Source organism: Phascolarctos cinereus, unplaced genomic scaffold, assembly GCF_003287225.1.
Source record: "Phascolarctos cinereus isolate Bilbo 61053 unplaced genomic scaffold, phaCin_HiC Scaffold_5;HRSCAF=322, whole genome shotgun sequence".
Taxonomy (NCBI): Eukaryota; Metazoa; Chordata; class Mammalia; order Diprotodontia; family Phascolarctidae; genus Phascolarctos; species Phascolarctos cinereus.
In genome coordinates, this window is record NW_027555958.1 from 476690977 (window position 1) to 476715344 (window position 24368).

The 24368-nt window shown below is 44.3% G+C and overlaps 1 protein-coding gene across 2 annotated transcripts in view; it reads right to left on the minus strand.

Annotated features, from left to right (window-relative positions):
- The window catches only part of ERICH3 (glutamate rich 3), a 149873-nt gene that overhangs the window by 92057 nt on the left and 33448 nt on the right, over nucleotides 1–24368 (minus strand). For both annotated transcript variants that reach the window (XM_020968543.2, XM_020968547.2), the window contains exons 4-6: nucleotides 23288–23359; nucleotides 11447–11575; nucleotides 529–711 (exon numbers count right to left, since the gene is read on the minus strand). In XM_020968543.2, coding sequence (XP_020824202.1) covers nucleotides 529–711; nucleotides 11447–11575; nucleotides 23288–23359 — 384 coding nt within the window. The remainder of the gene's footprint in view (nucleotides 1–528; nucleotides 712–11446; nucleotides 11576–23287; nucleotides 23360–24368) is intronic.

Sequence of the window (24368 nt, forward strand, 5' to 3'; positions counted from 1 at the left end):
ACCACCACCCCATCACCATCAACCACCACCCAACCGAGACTGGAAGCCCCTTAAGGGCAGGAACAAGTCAGCAAGACCTGGCTTTGAATCCTGCCTCAGACACTCAAGTGTCTGTCCTTGGGAAAACCTTCCCTTTGCCTTCTCTCACTCATTTTGCTCATCTGTGAAATGAGGACAAGAATAGCTACTGCTCCACAGGGCTCTTGTGAGGAAGGTATGAGGTACTGTCCATAAAGCACTTGAGAAAATCTTTAAAAAGCTCTGCTGATGTTAGTTATGAGCCTCATCATCCTACTGCGAGGCACCTCGCTCAGGAACTGGCACACAGTGGGTACGTCACAAATGCATATCGGACTGAAGTGCAAAGAGTTAATTTTCAATAACCCAGAAGTAATAGGATTTCCATTCCTGGGGAGCTTGACTGATACAAAATCAAATGTAGATGAACCTTGTTATTTCACATAGGTTTCTAAGACTCTGCAATGCTTTCCAACGCATTAGGAAACATTCCTCAAAGAAGCGCCTCACCCCATTGGGAAATCGACCCTCCATCTCCGTCACGGACGGCTTTAACTTGGACGCTGACGCTGGCTTGAGCGCCGCTCCTGCTGCCGGATGACTGAGGAGTGGCTGCAGCCGAGGTGGCCGTTGCTGCATGTTTGCTGGGGCAGTGCTGGGTCTTCCTGGGGCAGTATTTGGCCGAGGGAAAGCCTAAACAATTAGGGTGAAAATGCAGCTTAAATTAGGATCTAGATACAGTTCCAAAACCAATTAACAGCCCGACAAATTGCCTAGAGTAATTAAAGTTGGGGGGTTTTAACCGAACAGATTAAACTTTAATTATGTTTCCATTATACCCCCTTGTGACCCAAAGTATTTGTTCAGAGTCGCTGCTGCCATCCTCTGCATACGCAGATGCAGCAATTGCAAAGGACTCTGAACAATGGGGTTGCTCTCTGGTACTTTTCTGGTATTTTTATTCATCCTGTAAACCCAGCGACAAAATCTAATCTTGGCTGGGAACGGGATGGCTGACAGCCGTGCTCAGTAAACACAGAAGAGCAAGATGTTCGTATTTTGGAGCCCAAAGGGACCGTCCAGGAATTCATCCTTTCCTGCTAAAATGTCATCAACTTAAAGGATTCCAGTGGATCCTCGAGATCATAAATCAACCCAGGACTAGAGGCATGCCAGAGTCTGTGTCTACACCAAAGATGAGTCTGACGTTCTGTGATGTGCCTGACCAGCGGTCACCGAGCTTTGGGGGAGAGGCTGTCTAGGAGCAGAAGTGCGGAACCCAGCCCTCCGCCTCCGACAGCCTTTCTCAAGGTCTTGAAGAGAATCGGTACTGTAATAACCCATGCCCTATGTCCTCTCTTCTGCCTAAACTTCTTCAATCCTTTCCCATGAGTCTACCCAGCCCCTTCCTGAGAAGAGTGGAGCTCCAAAAGAATGCCATCTCTGCCTTCTCCGAGTCTGTTGAACTGAGCTGACTTCAAGAATCAAGGGTTATCTTTGAAATCTAAAAGTACAAGTGAACTACATGGATGCTCATAAGACTCAAGTCAATGGACATTTACATTTAGCATGCAGGCTAACTGCCCTCTCTGAAGCAGGTCACACAGGTGACCACAGTCACAGGGATGACACATTGAACCCTAAGAGCCTCTGCTTGCCAGGGCTGCTAAGAGGACCCAATGAGATGCTGTCTCTAAAGTGCTTAGCACAGTTCCTGGCACACAGTACGCACTATACAGATGCTACCTACTGCTACTACTACTACTACTACTACTACTACTGCTGCTACTACTACTACTACTACCACCACCACTAGTATTGTATGATTAATTAGCACAGTGCCTGGCACACAGTAGGCACGATATAGATGCTATGTATTGCTACTAGTACTACTACTACTATGCAGCGTCTGACATGCAGTAGGCACTACAGAAATGCTAATTATCATTATTGTTATTACAGTGCCTGGCACATAGTAGGTTTTATACAAATACTAGCTATCATCATCATTTTTTATTGTTAATTAACATAGTGCCTGACACATTTGATCAGTCATTCAGTCGACTCTTCATGACCCTATGGACCACATCATGTCAATACTATCCAGTCTCTTGACAAAGATACTGGAGTGGTTTGTCATTTCCTTCTCCAGTTCATCTTACAGATAAGGAAACTGAGGCAAACAGGGTGAAGGGACTTGCCAGATTTGAGGTCAGGTCTTTCTGACTCCAGGCCCAATATTCCATCTAGTGCTCAACCTAGCTTCCCCCACTGACAGATCATAGGTGCTACACAAATTCTAGATATTATCATTGTTATTTGAACAGTGCCTCACACATAACACACATAAACATAAGCATAATACACACATAAACACTAGATATCATTACCATCATCATCATTATCATTAGCCCAATGCCCACAACATCATAGGGACTATGTAAATGTTATTACTATGATGGTTGTTGCTGTTATCGACATTTTCTTAGAAACCTTCATCCAAGACAACCCTCACTTCAGAAGGGGGATAATGCTTCCTTCTCACCTCTCCTTCCAGAGGTAGCTGTTCCCCGGGGTGCAACAAGGCATACTTTTTCATATCTTACCAGTATGAAGCCTTGTTTGAATGTACCTGTTACAAGAGAGGATCCCTGGGAGCAGCGGGGAGGAGAGACATCTCCAAGTGATGATAATGCTAAAAACATAGATCTCTATCTATACACATACATATATACACATACATACATACATACACATATACACATGTATAAACATATATACGAAAGAAAATATTCTCTATACATAATAAATATACATATATATAAAGGGGAGATATCTCCAAGTGATGGTAATGTTAAATATATATTATATATATATATATATATAAATACATAATGCATGTATAGTATATATATGTATATATGTATGTGTGTATATATGTGTATGTGTGTGTATGTGTGTATATATATATTCTTATATATACATACATACATATATACATATACATACATACATATATATACATATATATGTATATATGTACATACATATGAAAGAAAATAATTCAGGGGCTGACACCCTTTTCTGAGAAGTATGCTGCACAGTAGGGAACCGTCGTGTTGACTCTTTTAGGTGTCATCAGTGTGGGTGGGTAGATGGGCAGATCACTGAATGAAGCCACATGCAGGGGTAGGACGCGTGACATAGCACCCAGGTGCCTCTTTCAGAAGTGTGGTGGCCATGCCTGGTGATTCACACAAGTGATCTAGGTGATACAGCGGATAGAGAGCTGAGCCTGGAGTCAGGAAGTACCAAGTTCAAATTCAGCCTCAGATACTTACTAATTGGCTGACTTTTGGTAAATCAATTAATCTGTTTGCCTCACTGGAGGCCAAGGAACTCAAAAATCCTGTGATGGAGGCAAGCCAAGGAAATGACCTGCCCAGCTCTCCACACTGTCCACCTTTCAATTGTGTCTGGGGCTCCTTTGGAGGGATGGTGCTCAGATGCTGGGACAGACAAGATACTGACCTCAGCAAACAGAAGCGGCCAGAGCCCCCAACTGTGAGCAGAGCAGCATGGTGCGTCTCCGTCTGAAGCCACCTATGGACTGCTACATTTGGAAGTCTCCCTCCCTATTCTCTTGGCACAAACAAGGGACGGACAGCCCAGCAACCCTGGAGAAACTGCTAATAGACATGACCTGAAGGAGACAAGCTGGACATCCCCGAGCTCAGCTCAACATGGCAATTCTTAGTCTAAAGATCTGGGGGGACAAATTTTCCAAAACCACACTCAACTTTAATGGGAATCGTGCAGCTGAAACCTGACGTGCTGATGATCAGAAAGTTTAGAGGCAATTGGTAGCAAGCGTGATAACTCTGTGTTGTTGCTTTTTTTTTAACTTTTTTAATGGATTTTGCTTAACACAAAAAGTACCAAAATCGTATACAGGAGCATCGGATCACAGAGGTAGCTGGAAGGGACATGAGAGACCACACAGTTCATTCTATGTGGAAACTGAAGCCAGGAGAGTGTGACTCACCCAATGTCACAGAAGGAGTGAGAATTAGAGGAAGAATCGAACCCAAGATGACACAAAGTCTAAGGAATCAGGAGGTTGGGCTTAACTGACCAGCTGCTGTTACCCCAGCCAGGCCACATCTGCAAAGTTCTTGTGCCCTATTTTAGGATGGATATGGATGCACTGGAGACATCTAGAGCCCAAGGAGCTGAAGATCAAGCTGTATGAGATGGATTGGAGGAAGCTGGGGATGCTCGTCAAGGAGAAAGGAAGGCTCAGAGGAACAAGGAGGTTCCCTGAGGAATTAGAAGGACTAGGGAAACATGGATAAGACATTCTCTTTGTCCCCAGAGGACAGCACCAGCCCCACAGGGCATCAATAGGTGGTCAGTTAGTCACTCGATCAACCAGCATTATTAAGCACCACTATGTTTGAAGCACTCCGCTCAGCCCTGGAGATGCAAAGGAAGGTTAAAACAGTGCCTACCCACAGGGAGTTCACATTCGAATGACAGAGACAGCATGTTCACAGCTATGTATGTATAAGATCCATACAGAGTAGAAAAAAGATATCTCAGACAGGAAAGTACCAGTATGTGGGAGGGCCTTCTGCACAAGGGACTTAGGGTGCTATTTGAAGGAAGCCAGAGAAACTAAGAGGCTGAGGTGAGAAGGAACACCATTCCAGGCACAGGGGACAGCCAATGCAAAGGCAGGGAGGTGGGAGATAAGAGTGTCACATTTGAATGGCAAGGAGGTCACCGTAGAAGGATAACAGAATGCAGAGAGAGAAGTAAGATGCAATAAAACTGGAAAGGTGGGAGGGGCCAGGTGGACAGAATTTTCATTGCAAGTAGATTTTCAGTTGGCTCCTGGAGATAACAGACCCAATCTAGTTTACTGAGTGGGGTAGCAGTTGTGACATGAGCTGAAACACTCTCTTGGCGGCTAACTGGAAGAGCAATGGGAGGGGGAGATGCTGGAGGCAGGAGCCCCAGGCAGAAGGCTAATGCAACAGTCAGGGAAGAGGGCTGCACTCCAGGGACGCAGGCAGTAGGGTGGGGGCTGTGGGAGTAGAGAGGAGGTGTGGACATTACAAAGAGGCAGATTTCTAGATGACGTCATAAAGAATTTCTGAACTATTGAGCTCATCCTGGAGTGGAATGGGCTTCCTGCAAGAAATAACATGATCACCCTCACTGGAGTCATCAAGCAAATGTTGCTTTGATCACTGACTAGCTGTGTGATCCTGGGCATGTCATTTAACCCTGTGTGCCTCAGTTGCTTCATTTGTAAAATGAGCTGGAGAAGGAAATGGCAAACCACTCCAGTATCTTTGCCCAGAAAACCCCAAATGGGGCCACGCAGTGTAAGACGTGACTGAAATGACTGAGTAGCAACACGGGAATGTTACTGGAAGATTCACTATACAGGTACCAGGTGGGTGAGCTGGACTTCAAGCTTCCTTCTAACACTGAACTTCTGTGATGCTCTGAAACATACTTTTACATACTACACTATTTGTCGCAGTCATTGACACTTATATGGGGCTTTAAGATTTACAAAGCACTTTACTTAAAAAAATCTCATTTATCCTCAGAGTAACCCTTGTGTGGTAGGTACTATTGTTATCCCCATTTTACAGATGAGGAAAATAAAGCAGACCAAGGTTAAGTAATTTTCCCAGGAGTCACATAATTACTAAGTGTCTCAGACAGGATTTGGACCCAGGTCTTCTTGATTCAAGGTCCAGCACTCTATCCACTGTATCAAGTATATATACTGCCCTATACAGTATAAATATATAGATATATGTGTATGCACACATACAATTTCTATTTGTGTAGAAATGAGAGGCAACATGATGTAGCAGAGAGAGTGGCCCAGGAGTCAGGAGGGTCTGGGGTCTTGTCCAGCCTCTCATGCAGGCCTACCATAGGACCCTGGGCAAGTCTGGTAATTCCTCAGGGTCCCAGGGAGCTCTCCGAGACTATAAATGGAGAAGAGCTCCTTACGCCAATGCAAATACAGGTCTCTCTCTCTCTCTCTCTCTCTCTCTCTCTCTCTCTCTCTCTCTCTCTCTCTCTCTCTCTCTCTCTCTCTGTCTCTCTCTCTCTGTCTCTCTCTCTCTCTCTCACACACACACACACACACATACACTCTCTTTCTCTCTCCCTCTCTCTGTCTCTCTCTCTCTCTCTCTCTCTCTCTCTCTCTCTCTCTCTCTCTCTCTCTCTCTCTCCTCTTTCTCTCCTCTGTCTCCCCCCCATTCATCTCTCTCTCTCTCCCTCTCTGTCTCTCCCTCTCCATCTCTCTGTCCCTCTGTCTCTCTCTCTCTCTCTCTCTCTCTCTCTCTCTCTCCTCTCTCACACACACACACACACACACACACACACACACACACACACACACATAAGATTGTACTTAGAGTTTCTATAATGGACGGAACTCATCGGGGAAGTAACGCCCTCGGCCAAAGCTGTTCTACAACCTCTCTGCCATCTATAATCCTCAAGAATTGCCTAGAGCATGGAGAGGTTGGTGTCCTTTGGAATCCTATGAATTTTGGCTTATATAGTCAAAAATTTCATTCGGAGAAGTAGCCCAGAGGCTTCACCATACATACAGGACTGGTCAAGGACCCCTTGCTTAGGTCGGCCTGGATCGCTGGGACTTGGGGAAGACAGCCCTCGGGTCCCCAGATAGCTGAGGAGACAATTAGTGAATAGCTGGCCTTGCTGAAGCTCCAGGGAGTCCCATTGGGTCTCAGCATAAAGAGAAAAGTTGCTTGGAGCCATCAGAGAAGTAAATCAGTCTCGATTTGGTGCTAGGAGACCCTCACAGTCCAAGCTTGTATTTTCCATAATTTTTCAATTATTTTCAGATTCCCAACACTTGCTAACCTCCTAGATAGAACACAGAATATTCACCAAAGGTTTTCAGCTAAAAAATGGGAGGGGTCAGGGGAAGAGGCAGAAATATCATTTTTCAAGAGATTTCTCTTTTGTCCCCTTCCCACCCCAAGTAACGACCCTAAATTCATGCTGGGTTGGGTGGCTGAGAATTGGCTCTCTTTCCTGCCTAGTGGCTGATTGAAGGCTCCACAAACATACACAGATTTGGCTGGCCTAGAAGGGAGCTGAGGAGTAGAGGTCTTGGGTTTTACATGATGTGATGGGTTCTTCATCAAGGGCTCAAGCCCATTTGATTTTTCTCAGTTTCCCCTTGCTTTTCCTGGTACTATGGGCCAGAACATTCCACTTCTTCTGTAAACATTGCCTAAAGCCAGAAATCATTGCAATGAGGAAATAGACTATTGGATTTCACAGCATAATACAAAAAATGAGCCAACTGGGAATCACCATACCAATGTTAGCAAAGATGGCGCAATTCTGGAGATGTATTCCTTTGGTTAAGGTATCCTTAGCTACCTCCAAGCAACTAATAACTTTAGCCAAGGAAGTCAACAAAACACTAAGGCACAGTTCCTATTACTCCCAATAAGGTTTGTGTACCCACCATGACCCCTGTGAACCTCAAACTCTAACAGCCTCGCTCTTTGGCCATAACCTCCCCTACCTCCTATCAGATGATGCTCTAAACACACCCCCAACCAACTCTAATTTTATAATTGTTTTAAGCTTTTCAATGGAGAATACAAATAATGAATCCATTAGCCTATTTCCTCATGATTAGGCTTTTGATTTTATTTTAAAGACCTCAGAGGAATCCTGCCATAGCGAGTCCTGGTGCAGCCCTGAGCAAAGGTACCTGCAGCCTCAAAGCTGCAGAGACCTGAGTTTGAACATATATCAGGGGGAGGATGGGGCAATAAATCTGTACTATGGGTTCAATGATCATCTCTGTGCTGATCAGTTCCAGACCCAGTCTCTCTCCTGACCACCAACCTCACAAATGCCTTGTAGACATCTGGAGCTAAATATCTTGTAGAGCTCTTAAACTCCGCCATCATCTTTACTCTCCAATCCTCCCCTTTTCCAAACTCTCCACCACTGTTTCAGTCAAAGCTGGGTCTAAAGTTCAAAGCCGTTGCTGATTCATTCTTTGTCCTCATCCCACAAATCCAATCTGTTACTGATCTTGTCCTTTCCACCTTCACAAAATAGCCCCATAGGTCTCCTCTCCATGCACAGAGTTCGTACTCTAAATCAGGTCCAATCTCCTCCCTTCTGGACCATGGCAATTTCTTCTCCTTGTCCTCCATAGCATAGGTCTCTCTCCAATCCAATCTCTCTTCCTTCAGGAGTTCCTGAAGCACAGATCTACTTATGCCTCTCTCTCACACACAGTGGCAGCACCTAGCACATATAAGCCCTTAGGGAACATTCCTAGAAAGTATAATTTTGAATGAAGAACAAAGCCTCCATTTTCAAGAGAAGATTTTCAAGGCTATAGTGACATACAAGTCTAGATTATAGCCGGAAATTGAGCCCAGCTTCCTTTATCCAAACGTTCCACACATCCTCCCTGGCCATCTTCCTGGGAGACACATAAGGAGGAGTCTAAGAATGACCCAAAGGCTCATGCTTAATTGATTTTATTCAACAAGCAATCAATTAAGGATCCAATATCTGCCAAACACTATGCTAGGTGCTGCCGGTATGAAATAAGCCCCCCCAAAATAAAACAAAAAAGAAGGAGCCTTGGCCTCCAGAAGCTCCCATTCACCTCTACATAAAAAGGCACATTCTGTCTCAGAGGCACAATAGCAGGAAAAAGAAAAAAAAGATGGTGACAGCAGATTGAAATGAACGCAGCAGATGTTATTAGCCATGAACCCTCAAACTTGTCTTATTTTTTTTGTTTTTAATAAAAGCAACCATTAAAAACAGCTGTCTATGTATAGAATTTCATTTCACAACCAAATTGGCTACAAACAATAACCACGAAGCTGGTTAAAAAAAATCTCAATTAGAATTACAGATCAATCAATTTTGGATTCTTCAGTTTCATTTTTATGAGTCAAATTACAAGCCCCTGCAATCGTGATGTAGGAAATCTCTGTCATTACAACTCTGAAACTTGTATTATCCTAGAGGATTGTTTTTGTTCCACAGACTCTAACACAAATTGGCATGTTTATAGCATATCTCTATAAACACATAGCATATGCATCTGTTTCTACATATGTAAATAGAGACATAGAGCATATTACACAATGCATATGTAAATATATGCATTATATTACATTGCACATCTATTCATACACATGTAATTATAGATGCATGAGTTCTACATTTATACACGTGCTATACATGGGGTGGGATGGGGTGGGGTGGGCTGACCAGTGGGAGAGATGGTGCTTAAAGCTTGGTTCCAACAAAAGTAACCAAGTAACCAAGTAGGAGCTCTACTGGAATCTGTTTCTGACTACATGTGCTGAGGAGTGGGTTCTGTTAACAAACATCTTCTGTTGGGCTCTGGAGCTGGGTGAACTGACTCAGGTGTGGCTGAGATAGAGCCAAGTGGAATGTGAAGGGGCTAAGACGCCGCCATGTCTCAGTCTCTTTCCTTCATAGGGGTGGTGAAGAGACAGGACTGAGCTACCTAGCGTATTGGAGGGGGGATACTCTTCCTTTTCCTCCCTCACTCCCTCCTTGGCGGGGAAGGGACAGAAAAGGAAGTGAGACACGCTGTAAGGTATGGGAAGGTAGGCCTTTGGGTTGGGAGTTAGATGTTCTTATTTGCTTTTTTCCCAGTAATGAGGTCTGTGATTTTTCCTGATCTTTGGATATCTGGCAGATATCTTGAGAATCAAGACTTATTTCCTTCAAAGCTGTGTTTCCTCTAGCACAGATCTCCTTTAGGAGCACTTGGCACCATCCAGCCGCTCTTCCCGTCTCCCTTTTCTTTAGCAGAATTAATTTTCCCCCTGTAGCATCCTTGCACTGGAGTCCCAATGTGATGGCTCCATTGCCATTGACGGATAAAAGGGTCTGTTGAAGAAACCTCAGATCTTTTCTATCATTCGTGCATTTGTTACCCCCTTCCTGACTTCATTCCTAAATGACTTCTGGTTGACCTGGCATCACTGATTCTCCCTCTACATTTTTCTGCAAAGTTGTTTTCCCCTCCCTTGATTCTTACTGTTCTATGAAAGAATGTTCTCTATCATCTTCCACAATTTTCCTCCATAAAATTTTATCCAGAAGCTGCTTTTATGAATGAATTATTATATTACGAATGGCTGCCTTGTTTCTCACTTTGGCGAGGAGATCTGATGAGGAGGTTTCTGAACTCTTGTTCTGTTGGCTATGAGGACAATTAAATGTAATTAGGTAGTGGTGCTGATCTCTGTTGATTCCTCTGTGCATGTGTGTGTGTGTGTGTGTGTGTGTGAGCTATTTATGCATTTCCCAATTTTAAGCATCAACAATGTGTTTAAATAGGTAAAGATCAAGGGTTCACAACTGGATTCAATCTATTTTCCCTCAGATCACAGCTCTCTTGGTCCCTGTCACAGATGCTGAGAGGGCCAGCAGGGATGATCCCTTTCCCACCAGATTCTCATCATTTTCACCCTCAGCACTCAGATTCTCCTCCTGTCAATGTCCTCGGGTCTCGTGTATAACAAAAGGTCAGGATGGACATGATGGCTTTCTCCACTTCCTTTTTCGTCATTAGATAAGGATTTCTCATTGCAGGTAAAAACAGTTAGGTTGATATTAGACCCCTGGTGTGATTTCCTAGCTGCAGGCTTCAAATCACGGCCTTCCCCTAGCAAATTCTTGGAGAACTGTCTGGGGCACTGAGAGGTTGAATGACTGTGGGCTCACTTAGCCAGGCTGTGTCAGGAATGCAGACTCTCCATCAGACTAGGAGGTCTGTTTACAGGGACAGGAATTGGAACTGGATCCCAGGATCAGAAACCTGCAGCTGGAAGGAAACCTCAGCACTATCTAGTACACTCCCTTTGTTTTACAAAAGAGGAAACTGAGGCCCAGAGAGGTTTAGTGACTTGTCTCAGGTCAAAAGGAGGCAGAGGTTAGATTTCCCTGGGTTCCCTGAGCATAAATGCAGTGCTCCTATGGGGAGGCTTGGAAATGCTGGGCTCAACTCAAAGCCTTTCTAGCATGGCAAAATCTGCCCAATTTTAGAATGATATTACTGAGATATTAGGAGTGGAATTTAGGGAGCACACGACCACAAGGGACCTCAGAGGCCACTGAGCTCAACCTCTTCATTCTAAAGATGAAGAAACCAAGGGACTTTCCCAGGGTCACACAGAGAGGAAGCAACATCAGTGGGATTTTGGTCTCTGGGTCCTCTGACTGCAGAATCAGTCTTCTTTGCATCGACCACCATTTCTCCCAAATATTCTGATAATCTTTACAACTCACAGGTGGATCCATTTGGGCATTAAGCACCACTCATAAGACTCACCAGCTTTAAAGTACTAGAATACATTTGATCAATCACAACACATGATCCATGGTTCACTTCTGGAGCAACTGGAGGATGAGGAGAAAGCACAGGCATGTAATGTTCAACTGCCCTCCGTGAGCGGCCAACCTAGAAGAAAAGAGTAGCACTGGGTGAACACAGACACCATGTCTAGTCTAAGCCAACCCTACCACACATCTGTTCCATGAGCTATTCGATCGCGTTATCCAAGAGGACAGTTATAAGCTTTGCAGGAGCGTTCACAGTTTATTTAATTAGAATTATTACTCCAAGAGCTCACATGTTAGTTGTGTTTAGGGGTTCCAAAATTCTTTGCAGACACTCTTACTTATCACACTTGTGCCCCATCTTTTCAAGGGCGTCCCTTCTGACATACATTAACTACGTCATTCTCCAAACGGTAGAGGAAGCCACAGAAGGAATTCAATGATTAACACAATTCTGACTCACAAGGAGGAACTTGTTGCTGAAAGAGAAATAATGGAATCCTCGGAAGGAAGAGATGACGACCTCTTAAAAGCTTGTGACAGATGATTCAATTCAATTCAATACAATACACATATGCTAGGTGCCTACTATGTGCCCATGGCCCAAATCAAACAATCCCTACCTTCAAAGATCATACATTCTCCTTGGGAGTGGGGAGGATTGGGGGTGATATGACATTTCTTCTGAGAAGTAAACTCAAGCTATATACAGAGTACTTTCAGGAGGCAGACAGAACTAGTAATTAATGTAATCAGGAAGACTCGAGTGTAGAAGTTGGCATCTGGACTGAGTTTCAGAGGAAACAAGGGATTGTACAAGGCAGAAGGGAAGAGAGAATGGATTGTAGTGAGGCAAGGGGAAAGGGAGGACAATTTGTGGAGTTACCTCCATATTGTGGAAGTAAAAACTATAAGATTTGACAACTAATTGGGCAGGGGGTAAGGTAAGTATATATCCAAGGGTGATTCCGTGGCTGTGGATGTGGCATCATCCCCCAAGCTTGTGCCCCTCCTGCCTTCTTCAGCTAAACACCAACCCTCTACTCATCCACTGAACCAACTCCTCCCAGATTCTCCATTTATCCTTTCCTCCTCTTCATTTTCAACAGCTGTGTGCTGGTTCTTGCCCTAATGCCTAAAAACACCACCATACCTCCCACACTTCAAAAAATTTTTTTAATTTACCCTACTATCCCCTCAAACTATCATTCTGAGATCCCTCCTCCCCATTTTATAGCCAAACTCCTCAAAAAAGCCCCACTCTCTTACCTCCCACTCATTGCTCACACCCTCAGAATCTGGCTTCTCTTCCCAGTACTCAGCTGGACGTGCCCTCTCCAAAGTCCCTGATGTTCTTTTCTCAGTCCTCATCCTTCTTGATCCTTCTGCTGCATCTGGCATTGCTGGCCACTTTCTGCTTCAGGACGGTCTTGTTTCCCTCGGTTTTCATGACATCACTCCACCATGGTTCTCCTTCTATGCATTAATTGTTCTTTCTTGGTCTCTTTTGGAGGTCATTCGCCTCCTCTTCTTCACAGGTGTGTTCCAACGCTCTGTCCTGGGCCCTCCACTCTTCTCTCTCTCTGCACTCTCAGTGATAGCTCTCCTCCATTCAAATTTCAGATGACTCCCAAGATTCTACATTCAGCTCCCTTCTAATAAGCCCTAGTAGTGCATCTCCAACTGCTAGATATTTCTGCTTGGTCGGCTCATAGGTTATATCAACATAACTTCCCTGCTTCTGTTTAGGTACCACCATTGTTGCCATCACCCAAGCTCTGGACCTACAAGTGTCTTCATCACCAGCTTCACTTTCTCTGCCTGCCACCAACATCTAATCTCTTGCCAAGTCTTGTCAATTCTAATTCCTGTCTCTCTCACAGGCATCACCTCCTGTGCCTTATACCACAACCACACTGCTCACACATCCTCCCCCAGCTCACACATCCTCCCCCAGCTCACACATCCCCCACCCCAGCTCACACATCCCCCATCCCAGCTCACACATCCTCCACCCCAGCTCACACATCCTCCACCCCAGCTCACACATCCTCCACCCCAGCTCACACATCCCCCACCCCAGCTCACACATCCCCCACCCCAGCTCACACATCCTCCACCCCAGCTCACACATCCCCCACCCCAGCTCACACATCCCCCACCCCAGTTCACACATCCTCCACCCCAGCTCACACATCCCCCACCCCAGCTCACACATCCCCCACTCCAGTTCACACATCCCCCACCCTAGCTCACACATCCTTCACCCTCATTCACACACCCTAGACCTCTCAGAGGACAGTTGCAATAATAGCCTTCCTCCACCCAGGCTCTCCTGTCCCTGCCCTCTGAACCACAGCTGCGAAGCAGGCATTCTTCACTTTAGTACATGTCTGACATGTTCCTTCTGTGGTCTAGCAGCTTCTGCATCTCCCAACTGCCTTTCGGATAAGGTACAAACTCCTCTCTTGGCTAACTTGTGCTTCCAGGTACATGAGGCTCTTTTCTCTGTCTTCGTGAGAACCATCCCCAGGCCTGGAATGTTCTCCACTTTCTGCTCTGTCTGCTTTTGGTGAGCCCTTCCCCCTTCAAGTCCCAGCTCAAAGCTACCTTTTAAGGGACCTTTCTTGACCCCCGAGTTGTGATCACCCCATCCCCCAAACATCGTATATCCAGGCAGTAATCAGATAGATCGTTGGACCTGGAGTGAGGAAGACCTGAGAGCTATGGTACACTGAACAAATCACTTAATCTCAGAAGTGTTAACCTCACAGGTGCCTCAGTTTCCTCAACCATAAAAATGGGATAATAGCAGCAGCTTCCTACCATGATGCCTCGCTGCTTTGCAAATCTTCCAATGCTATGTAATTGATAATCAGCCAATGAACAATCATTCATTAAGTCCCTACTGTGTTCCACCTACTATGCTGAGTAAGGAGGATAAAAAAAAAATCAGAATGAAATGGCTAGAGTGTGCCAGGGTGCATGGAGTGCCCAGCCTGGAGGTAGGAGGACTTGAGTTCAAATCTAACCTCAGATACTTCCTAGCTGTGTGACTCTGGGCAAGTCACTTAACCACTGCAATCTGCCTCAGTTTCCTCATCTGTAAAATATTCTTAATAACAAAATAACAATAGCCCCTCCCTCCCAGGGCGGTTGCTATGAGAATCAAAACGGATGTTTGTAAAGAGGACTCCGCACAGTGCCTGCCCATGTGTGCTTCTTTCCTACTTCACATCCCATGGGTAAAATAGGAACAGAAAGAAAACATGCACACATATAGGTATAGGTAAGTATAGACAAGGTAGCAGGGCAAGGAAAAGGTACTTAGATGGCCTGGGGGATTGGGAATGGCCTCTTACAGAAGGCTGCTTCAGCTGTGAATTCTCATACTACAACCTAATTAGGAAAAGCACTTCAATTTTACCAGTGTCAGGAAATAGCTCCTATACACAAGCCCCTGTGTTAGGCCCTGGAGATACCAAGTGCTCAGCACAAGGCCTAGTACATAGCAGGTGCTTAATAAATGTTGATTGCCTGACTGACCACAAAGACTAAACCAAATCCTTACCCTCAGGTAGCTGACATTCTACTGGAAAGATACAAGGGATGCTAGTACTACTCATCTTCATCTTCATCATCATCATCATCATCATAATCAACGTTTCTTCAAGGAGACAGAACTAATGGCAGACAACCCATAGGTCTCTGTGAACGGTTGGTACCTGGGCTGAGTTTTAAAGAAAGAGAAAGACTCAGGAAGAAAAGAGAAGGAAGCATATTGGTGGCCAGGGGGAAGGCAGCATGGCCTTGCACTCTGGCCTCTAGTGAAGGCTAGCCAGTGACCCAGGCTGGTCACTTAAGAGTCCCAGGTAAACTCTCTACGACTACATCCGACAGAGGAACGCCTATCTAGACATTTCCTGCAACGATGAAGTCATTGGCCCGGAAGGAGCAAGCCAATAAAGGTCACATTATCCGCATTATTGCCATGGGTCACTTTTCCCTTCTACTCCTCATTGTTCTATTATTAAAAGAGAAAAGAAGGAAAACAATAGTGAAGTAGTTTGAACTTGTCACCATCCTCCATCATCATCATTATTCCCATCCACATAGAGCAACTGGTCCTCCCCCTCTGATCTTTCTCTTCTCCCCAACCAGCCTAAACAAAACAAAATGCCCTTCTGTTGGTAGCTAGCATGTACCATCTACCTCAACTCATTCTGAGTTTCAGAGCTCCTGATGTAGCTCTTACCTTCTGCATGCCCTCGTCTCCACCTACGCATGCATCTTTTCTGAGTTTATCTGTGAGATCCCGGTGAGTACACAGAAGAAACTCTCCTCTTTTTTCTTCATCAGATTCCTTTTCTGTTTATCTCTTCAGTGTTTCATTCTTGAGAGCTGTTCCCTCCAGGGTTGATTTTCCCTGTAGAATTCTATTCTTTTTTTCTGAACTCTTTAAACACTGCTCCCCCCAAATAGAGGTTCTGTGTCAGATCATTCATGCTTTCTCTCCCCTCGATCACAAACACTATTACGGGCTTTTTCTTCCCTCCCTGTCACTTCTACCTCAGCAGACAATTCCTCCTTGTTGGGTAGAACAGGATCCAGAATAATATTTGCCAGGGGCAGCTAGGTGGCGCCATGGATAGAGTACCGGCTCTGGATTCAGGAGGACCTGAGTTCAAAACCGGCCTCTGACACATAACACTTACTAGCTGTGTGACCCTGAGCAAGTCACTTAACCCCATTGCCTAAACCAAAAAAAAAAAAACAGAATAATATTTGCCCATTCACTTCCTCTATTTTGGAAAGATCATCTAAGCAAGTGGACCATTTGCTCACTGCTCTGGTTTTGGTTGAGTCAGGACCAGCTGGTGTCCAAGAACTGAAATCCCCCATTACTACTATATCATTCTTCTGTACCAAGTTTGGGATGTTCCCCAAGTCCTCCTCCTTCTGTTCAGTTGGTCGGTACCCCACCCCTCCAAGAGCATCATTTCCATTTCTGACATCATTGATCCTCACCCAAACGCTGTCCACCATGCTTCTCACAACAGGTTCCTGCTACGCCTCAGCAAACCAGCCACTACAATAATAAGGTACAAATGTGGTGGTTCCACTATTGTCCCTGATGAGAACAGAAGACCATGAGAAATGCCAGTAGATCTGCTAGGTTTCACGTCTATTTGATATTTTCTTTCCAGCTTACTCCAAAAATGCTATCGGAATGATCTGGCTTAGCGGAGTCTCATGCCAAGGCTCCAGAAGTCTTTTTTCCTCTTCGGCTGCCACTGCTTTTGGCTGTTTTGTGAGGCAACACTGCTTGGAATCTTCTGCTGCTTTGTGATGTTTTGCAAATGAGTTTATGCTCTAATCTGGGGTTGCCCATGGCTGCCTTGCCGAATCATGGGGAAAAAAAAGACCAAACATAAGTTGACCAGACTGATGTCACTCCTTGTTGTGGCCACTACATTTATAACGATTAGCTTTCTCCAAGAGATGGATAGTCAGTATCTTTACTTTTATCCATTTCTCTTTTCCAAAGCCAGTAGATTGTTTAGAGAGGTCTAGTAGGAGTTGCTATAATATCATGCAATGTCCTCAGGTTACATTTGTCATTTCACCTAACGTGTCATTGATTTTTCATGTTTTAATAGTTGGCAGCCAGAATACATCCATACAGCTGAGTCAGAAAAATACAGCTACATGAGAGAATGTTTATTCTCTGCCTTGTAAGAACAATCAACTTCTTTTCTTTTGTTTGCAATGTCGTTTAATTCTCTCTCTATGCCTTCTTGAAGAACATGCTCAAGATACATAGGCATGAAGCTATGGGTGGCTTGCCAAACTTCGGCCTTTAAATTTCTTGATCCTAAATTGTATTTTTAATATTTTCTCACATATTAAATTTTGCCCTCCTGTACTAGACCTGATTTTTTACAGCAGTCAGCCAAGTACCAAAGTATACTATACATTGACTCAAGTACTTTTATGGAATGTCTCTGATTCTTACTTACACTACAAGTATTGGCAAGTTAGCTACAATGACCTTCACAGCATCCTACTGCTTATGCTCAGTAGGAGTACTACAAAGGGAAATGACCTAGCATCCCATAAAATAATATGTACTTTGGTGGCACTGAAATAAACTCTATAAACTCTTTTATTTGCCCCACAGAGACAACCTAAAAGTCATCCTTCCATTTGTCCATACCATTTTCTATATTTTTATTGATAATTTTATTGATAAAATCAATATGAACATTGTTGGATTCCTGCAGGAGTGAAATTCCTTGGTTACTGGACAAAGATCTCACATTGAAAACACCCTTACTGAAATTAACTTTTACTAGTTGATCAAAGAACTCTGTGATTGATGGTAGCCTTTGTCCCCTTTCCCATCCCTCTGCAATTTTTCCTGTAGAAGGAGAAAATGAAGGGCAGCCACTTGGTATTTTTATGTTTCATTGACTGCTATAGACCCCAAAGCCATCAATTTAGTGGCTGACCAACTGGTAGTGAGCCTGTCTGCACTTAGCTAAGGCTCAACCTTGAAGAGCAGACAATTCGTTGTTGAATCAATACTTACAGCCTCGCCATCTCCTCCAAGAAGTCTTTCCCAACCTTCCTGAACTCTAGTGTCTTTCCTTCGAGCATATCCTGTCTCTATCTTGTTTGTATGTAGTTGTTCGCATGTTGTCTCATACAGTGTAACTGTGAGCTCCTTGATAGCAGGAGCCATTTTGGCCTTTCTCTACATCCCCAGTGCTTTAGCACAATGACTGGCACACAGTAGGTAGTTAATAAATGTTTGTTGACTTGACATTGGCAGAACTAATTAGAGTATGTGGTCAACCATCCAGTCTACAAAAATCAAGCTCTATAAACTTGCCACCCAGATAATGAGTGTCAAGGTCAGGATTTGAACCCATGACCTCAGGTTCCAAATCTAGCACTCTGCAACATTCAACAACTCTTCAAAATCATGTTCAGCAAGGATCAGTTGAAGGAACTATGGATGTTTCCCTCGATAAAAAAAAGATCCGGGGACAAGAACAGGGAGGGACATGACTGCGGTGTTCAGATCTTCTAAGGTTGGTCCTCTGACGCACAGTTGTCCATACCTCATCAAACACTTGGCTTTGTAGCAAGTGTTAGAATACTTAGAATACTGTGCATTGCTAGCATCTAGGTTAGTGTCCTATGACACAAACCCGATGAGGAAAGTGGACTAGTACACAATCAGTGCTCAGGAACTATCTGTAGGGTGGATGATTCTGCTAGATCCCAGAGAACATACCCAAGACTGTTTTGCAGAAAAGATGGGGACAGACCAGCTCACATTAAAGAAGAACATCTTAACAATGACAGCTATTTCATAATGAAATGGACAACTTGAAAATGTACTGAGTTCCTTGTCTCTAGTGGACTACAAGGAGATGGTAATTTTCAAGGGTATGCTACAGAACAGGGACATGGAGGTTGATCACTAAGGTTCCTTTCCAATCTAAGAATTGATGATTCTAGACTGTGACACTGATCATTAGGCTCAAAGAAGGCCCCGACATGAACATGTATATGGAATTTTATAAGACCAGCTCCTGACTTGGTGAGGCTCAGTAACAGATAGTAACAATAGCTACCATTCACAGGATGCTCTGTTTGCCAAACACTTGAGATGTGCCATCTCATTTCATACTCACAACCACCCTAGGAAAGAGAGAGACTATTTCTACTCCTATTATACAGGTATGGAAACTGAGGCAGATAGAGATTAAGTGAATATCTTATGGTCACAGGGCTAGAAGGTGTCTGAGACAAGCTTTGAACTCAGTTCCCTGTGATTCAAAAGCCAGCATTTTAACAATACCTACCACCTTGTGCCCCAGATTCAGCCACAAACACCAAACTTCTCATGAAACAATAAAGTAACTCTGTAAGGTAACAATTTAGAGGTAGGAGGGACCTTAAAAGGTCAAGTGGCCCAACCCCTTCACTTTTCAGATACAAAAAGTAAGGAAGGCTGGCCTTGGGCAAGGCATGTAATGAGTAAGGAAAAGCCAGGGCTTAAACTCAGGTCTTCTAAACTCTCCCTTCTCCCCTCCCTCCATCTCAGCAGTCTTCAAGGCCTGCCCATCCTCCCTCTGCTAAATCACTCACATCTGCCTCCTCTCAGTTCCCCGGCCACACTCCTCATCACCTCTCACCTGTATTACCTAAGGCAGAGGCCCCTAATTGGTTTCTGTGCTTCCAATTTCTTCTCTCTCCAATCCATCTTTCATGTAGCAGCCAAAATAACCTTCCTAGTTCACAGCTCTAACCATACCAGTTCTGCATTCAAAACCATTCCAAACAAACCCCTTCACCTGGCATTTAAGGATATCCACACTCTGACTCCAAAAGCCTTGGTTTACCTTGCTCTCTCCCATTCCTTGTAGCCAACTGGTCTACACTCCGCCCCCAGAACTGGCACACCTGTATGCATTGCAAGGCCATCCCCTGTGCCTGGAATGCACTCCCTCTTTCTCTCTGCCTCTCAGAATGCTCATGGTCCTTCCAAGCAGCTCCTATGTCAGCACCTCCAGGATGCTTCCCCTGCTGACTCCTCCTCAAACTATTGTGTACCACATTTTTTTGTGTACAAGTTGTATCTGATCAGTAGAATGGTAGATCCTTTAGAACCGGCATGATCTGTTTTGTTTTTGTCTTTGGTCCAGGAAGGGGCCTCATTCATAGAAGGTATTTAATAAATGTTGGTTGAATTGAATCGGACAGCATAAAATCCCCTTGCACTGAAATTTTTCAATGTGCTTGGTTTCTTGCCTCCCTTTACCAATCTCCCTCACAGAGTTCATGTCCAGAATATAGAAAGTGAAAGGCAGAAGAGATGAAAAAGAAGAAAAAGAGAAAGAGAAGAGGAAGAAGAAGAAGAAGAAAAGGGAAAAGGAGGAAGAAGAGGAAAAGAAAAAAAGAAGAGGAAAAAATGAAGATATGTTAGAAATAGTATCTCCAAAAAATTATAGAATTCCCAATTAGAAGAAACCTCAAAAGCCATCTGCTCCAACCCACAGGGTTGGGACATGACTGTGGTCTTCAGATCTTCTAAGATTGGTCCTCTGATGCAAGGTCGTCCATACCTCACAAAACATTTGGCTTTGTAGCAAACTAGGAAATGTCTGATAAGGGGCCATCCAGGTTTCACTAAAGCCTCCAGGTAGGGTAGGGGAAGGGAAGCTCACAATCTCTCTTTACTTTGGGACAGCTCTGATTGGTAGAGCATTTTCTTTGTTTTGTTTTCATTTGTTTTTGTTTGTTTTTTAAACACTGAGCCTAACACAGACTTTTTGCTACTTCCTTCCAAGGTTTCTAGTTTTACCCTAAGAAGTCTAGAAAAACAAGTCTGTGGAAGGGCCTGTTTGATTATCTGAAAAGTCATTTAGCATGATTCCTCCTCCTCCCAAGTGCTTGGTATTCTCATCTTCACTCTAAACAGACTCAGCTTCGTCAAGCCATTCTTCTACAACAGGATCTAGAGTTCTTCACTTCCTGGTCACCCCATCTGAATATTTTCCAGCTTATCAAAATGCACTTCCTAAAATGTGATACCAAAAATGAACATACAGGGAGGTGAGGCTGGTCTCCTACTTCAGGTGAAGATTTTACTTGCTTTTTTTGGCCACTATATTCAAATAATTGATATTGAGCTTACAACCCACTTGAAAAGGATCCAAGGGTGGAATGAGTTGTCCCAGTAGAGTGGCTCCCTCCTGCTCACTGGAGGTCTTAGGGCCAAAGCCATATGACCACTTGGCAGGGGGGTGATCTTTACAGAGCTGATGCTATTAGGCACAGGCTCAACTTGTTGCTGTCCGGCGTTCTTTCCAACTCAGAGATTCTGTCATTCCATAAAGCCGCCTGACCTTTCACAGATGAACTGCTCTCTAGGCATGTATTCCCCATTGTGTACCTGTGAAGTTGACTTTTTGATCCTCAGTGTAGGATTTTGCATTATTACCATTAAATATTATCTCCTTAGATTTAACTCAGTATTCTAGCCTTTGGAGGTCTTGTCATTTCAGTTCTCTTCCAAGAGGTATCTGCTCCGGCTTTGTGTCACTGACAAACTTGATAAGTATGGCTTCTCTAACTTTGGTCCAGTCCTCAGTGAATGGTTTGGTAGAGAAAACTGGAAGATTCTTAGGATACTCCATTAGATTCCCCCTTCCCTCATATGAACCCATTATTCAATTCAAATCAACAAATATTTGTCAAGTGTTTAAAATATGCAGGCAATGTGCTAGGTCAAACAAGACAAAAGAAATACAAAACAAGGTGGTGGCATCCACAAGGGAAGGAATTCAGAATGTCCTCTCAAAGATGGCACTGGGGTAGAGCCATAAAAGGAGAGAGGAGCTGACTTCTAGAGGCAATGGTGAGGAGGCAGAGCATTCCAGGCACAGGAGACCCCCTGGGCGAAACCACAGAGGAGAGGGAGGAAGGTCTGAGTATGGGGAACAGTCTAGCCGGACCAAATGGCTCTTGGTGTGCCTTCCCACTCTTAGCTCCTAGTTTCAAGCACCAGACCTTTCTTGGTTATACAATGCTCATCCTCCTCTCCTCTTCACCTAAGAAGACCTTGGATCTGTACCGAAGATGAAGCCTGGGGCTGAGTCAGCAGCCCTGCTGAAGCCTATAGGAACCTCAGACACTCCTGGGAGCCACTTGCGCCAGAATTCTGCCCAGGGAACCTCATCACCTTGCCACCCCAAGGGTCTCAAGCTGGCCCCTTTCAAGAATATTCCTCGAGTCCAATCATTCAGCCTGTTCCAAGTCTATCTAACTCTTCTATTGTCAAGTATTCAGTTTTCTACCTTGACCAAAAAGATGGAATGAAAGACTTTATCAGAAACCCTTCTACTGGTAGATGCAGCATTCCCCAATCTCCCAGACTAACAACCTGCCAAAGCAGACAACGACATGACCAGTTCTCAATGAGGCCATGCTGACCCTTCCCAAGCATTCTGGTTTTACTAGCTAGCCTTTCAATCATATCTCCTAATGCCCATTCAAGATCACAGACCTATAACTGAAGACTTCATTCTCTTCTCTTTGTTGTCTGTGGTCCTTATTGTCTTTTCTCTTATATTATGCTTTCCTGTATATTGAAAGGTTCTTGGTTAAATAAAAAATCTAGTTCATACCATTCTAGACACATCAACAAATTTTTTCCACTAATACTTTATTTTTAATGGACTTATATTTCCAACAAAATTTCAAAATCACAACTTGCAAAAGTTTCTGATGACTGAAAAGTCCTTGAGAGATCCTCAGCCTCTCACCAAATGGTCACTGAAACATTTGCAACAAGGTATTTTTACCTTGTCTCCATTTACTAAGAATCAGGGTGGTATGGTAGAGAGCTGGCCTGGAGGTGAAACTAAGCCAGGTTCAAATCCTGCCTCTGGCACATACTGCTTGCAAGCACCAGCTTCTCAGTAGTATGGGAAGCTCTCTACACCTATAAGGTACAGAAAAGGTGCTGACCTGCACTGGGAGAGGGCGTTTCTTCCCAGAGGAGTTCCCTATAGTAATGAAATCATGCGAGTCTCTCTCCCTATTTCTCATGGATGTACCAATTAGGGCTGAGATGGGGGAGTCACCTAATGTGAAGTCCCTTCAACAGCCACCAGCAATCTGGACATCAGCCCACACCAGCTATATACTGTTTGAGAGGAAAGCACCATCAGCTTCAGCCATGGCGCTATTGGGTCTCCTAAGAGCAAGGCAACACCAGGACCAGAAGGGGCTTCCATGTTCTGTCATCCATTACCTTGACTCTCTGCACTCGTTCCTTCTGAGAGCTGGTCTCCAGCCACCTCTTGAGCTCCATCTCGTAGTTGTGCTAAACAGGAGGGGAAACAGAGCAGGGAGGGGGGAGAGAAAATCCTTCATGAAAGCCAAGAAATGTTCATGAGGAAATCCCACCCGATGTGACTGTATCAGGAAACTCCCCTTCAAAGGACTCCCAGTGTTCGTAAGATGATAGGAATCATGTTCATCCAAGTAGAACCCATGAAATCCTCTCATTACAATTTTGGGATGTTTTCTTTTTATTCTTTAAATGTATACGTAATATACATACATATGTGTATATTATGTGCGTGGAGAGAGAGAGACAGAGACAGAGAGACAGAGACAGACAGAGAGACAGGGAGACAGGGAGAGAGAGAGACAGAGAGACAGACAGAGACAGAGAGAGAGCTTTTCTGCAATTTATAGTCTCATAGAGTTATGTAAAGCACTGAAAGTCTAGATCATTTGCCCAGGGCCACACAGTCAGTCTGTGTCAGAAGTAGGACTGGCTTCAAAGTCATCCCTTTAGTTACTAAACCCTGCTGCTTCTCATAAAAAGGCAGACAGACACAGAGATACAGAGATGGGTAGGTAGATTAAGAGGTAAACAAGTGATAGAGAAGACAATACATACATAGATGCAGACCCTTGTTAAAGTGCATACATGTGTGTATGTTTATTTAAACAAACAGTTACTAGATGTCTACTGTGTGCTAGGCACCATTCTCAGTGCTGAGTGTGTAAAGACCAAAGTGAAAGCATGACTGATCCTTTCAGGCGTAACAGTGGACAACACGAATATCTCCAGGTGGACACAAAAGGAAACAAGATAAAAGCACTAGGGGTTTGGTGGGGGCCAGGAAAGTCACTGAAAGGCTTTATGCCAAAGCTAGTCCTTGCACTGAGCCCTGAGACGTGGCACAAAGCAGACATGAGGCTGGGAAGCATTCCAGGCACAGGGGACAGCAAGGCAAAGAGACAGGTGGCAGATGGATGAGAAACAATAAGAAGGTCAGTTGGGCTGGCCGAGAAATAATAGGGGAGCATGGAAGTGACAT